This window comes from Staurois parvus, unplaced genomic scaffold (genome assembly GCF_062004578.1).
Source record: "Staurois parvus isolate SC_StPar_1 unplaced genomic scaffold, SC_StPar_1.0 ptg000827l, whole genome shotgun sequence".
NCBI lineage: Eukaryota > Metazoa > Chordata > Amphibia > Anura > Ranidae > Staurois > Staurois parvus.
In genome coordinates this window covers 1397501-1400000 of record NW_028318623.1, presented here as the reverse complement: position 1 = coordinate 1400000, position 2500 = coordinate 1397501, and the positions used below count along the sequence as shown (strand labels likewise).

General features: G+C 40.2%; 1 protein-coding gene across 1 annotated transcript in view; it reads right to left on the bottom strand.

Moving 5' to 3' along the window:
• The window catches only part of RRAS (RAS related), a 94660-nt gene that overhangs the window by 43844 nt on the left and 48316 nt on the right, over positions 1 to 2500 (bottom strand). The window contains exon 2 of the mRNA XM_089655171.1: positions 1 to 58. This exon is cut by the window's left edge and continues 30 nt beyond it. Within this exon, the coding sequence (XP_089511297.1) occupies positions 1 to 58 (58 nt within the window). The remainder of the gene's footprint in view (positions 59 to 2500) is intronic.

Genomic DNA, 2500 nt, shown 5'->3' with positions numbered 1-2500 from the left:
TACATATCTTGGTGTAGGAATCCTCAATGGTTGGATCGTAGTCGGAAACAAAGTATGACTGGATGGAGAAACAAAAAATGAAAAAAAAAAAAAAAAAAATATCAATACAGGTTTTTAATGTGAATAATAAACACCAGCACTGCTATAATCAAACAATAATACGCTAGAATGCAAAGTTCTCAGACGTTACAGTTCCAATTCCCCGATCTCAAATATGGACATTTGCTAAACAGGTTTTACTTGGAATTTCCACTGCATACTCATGGGGCATGGGGCATACACCCCCCCCCCCCCCGTTAGCTTCCCCAAGAAAGAATCTATTTGTGCTTCCATGTATGGAAGAATGTGACCACCACAACCCCCCCGGAAATATCAGCTTATGACAAAACACGTTGAGCGGAGCCTCCCCAGTGACGTCATCGTGTCTAGGAAGTAATCCAGAAGCATATGGTGTTGACGGCTGGGTGAATATACACATGAGCATTGATTTTAAGTCTAATAAAAATGGTATTTGGTAGGGATGCGCCGAAACGTTTCGGCCGAAAACATACCTCCCGATATGAAAAAAAGCACCGATACGGGTGCCGAAAAAACCCCGCCCCTCGCTCAGTTCTCAGCCTTACCTGAGAAACCATCAAAGATCCCGCCGCAGGGCATAGAGATTAGTGAAGGAAAGATGGCCTCCACTCATCTCTATGCCCTTGGAGGACTAAAGCGATGTCACGTCCGGTTCCACCCATTTTTTTTTTTTCTTAGATCCAATGCTTTATATTGCAGAGGAGAGATGTGGGGTCTTATTGACCCCATATCTCTCTCCATAAAGAGGACTTGTCACTAATTATTTCTATCACAAGGGATGCATGCATTTCTTGTGATAAGAATAAAAGTGATTAACATTTTTTTTTTTATCGCTTTACATTCAAGTACATGGTACAGCAGACACACATCAGGAATATGAAATGCTGGACACACACAAAGTACAAACTCTTTATTTATTCTAGATACCAAGTACCATCTCACCCAAGCTTTTTTCTACAATTATAACTTTGTGAACTTTGGGGAAAAAAAAATATGAACACACAAAAGTCTAAATTTGTTCTCCCTCTGAAATGAGGAAATGGAAACACATGCACATCCAGAATGCATTAGGCCTCCATGGACTCCAGTCCCATTTAATGAAGGAGGCAGACAGGTCATAAACACACCAGGCCTAGCAGGGACACCACAGCCTGCCAGACAGCAGCAAACAAAATGCTGGCAGAAAGAACTACCTTGGACTTTGCTCACATTGTGACATAAACAAGCAGAGCAAGTTACAGCCATGCGTTATATCAATGCTGAGCAAAGCTACCCTATTAAATAAACAGTGCAAAGACCTAGGTATCCATAACACAGGTCTGTGACTAAAAAGCTGTTTGATTATTTTCATCTAATTTCCATGTATTTTGGTGTGCTGAAAACAAATAAAATATTGAAAAAACTCCTAGACGTCATGATTTGCCACAAAATGCAAAATAGTCTTCAAATTTATAAAAAAAAATTAAATTTTTGGTATTTTTTTTATATTATGGGTTTTTAACCAAATTTAAAGTCCAAATTACTATTAATTAATTCACATAAGTGCATTTAAGACATAAAATGCCAAAAAAACCTAAAAGGGGTTGTCCGAGCTATGTAAAAAAAAATATAACACTGTAAATCTGATGGTCAGCAATATATACATAAGCTAAGCAAGTTTTAGGGAAAAAAAATTTCTGTTTCCTCATTTCCCTAGTTCTCTTCTGGCCCTTTGTTGTTATTTGCAGGTAAACAATCTCTGCCCCTCCCCCCCCAGCAAAGGGGGTGAATACAAGTGCTGCTCTGAGTGACATGTCTGACTACTGGGATACTCAGCAGCATGCTGTATGTGTTAGCCTCAGCCCTGAGTCTGTGCTTCTAATGGTAGAAGGGGTTAATCTTTCCTGAAGAACCCAGTGGGTGGGACACCAAATACCCTTGTTTTCTGTGTCTATGGGACAGTCGAGACCAACAAAATCACTGGACCAAGAAGAGTTGGCAGCCAAGGGTGCTAACGGTGAAAAAAATGTCCGAGAAACGTTGGTACCTTCCCATAAAGTTCTTCTACCACCTCTCCACATAAAATTGGGATTGATGAAGCAATTCATAAAATCACTTCCAAGAGATGGAGAATGCTTCAAATACTTGGTCACCAAGTTTCCAGGCCTGTCGGAGGCACAATTGAAGGAAGGTTCGTCGGACCAGACATTAGAAGGCTTATAGTTGATCAAGAGTTTGTCAATACCATGACGGATCCTCACAAAGAAGGGTGGATTGCATTTAAGGAAGTCATACAGAAATTTTTAGGCAATAACAAAGATCCTCACTACAAAAAGATCGTCGGACGAATGCTGAAAACATTTCAAGCTTTAGGTTGCCTGATGAGTTTGAAAGTGCATTTCCTCCAGTCCCACCTTGACTACTTTCCTGAAAATTTGGGAGC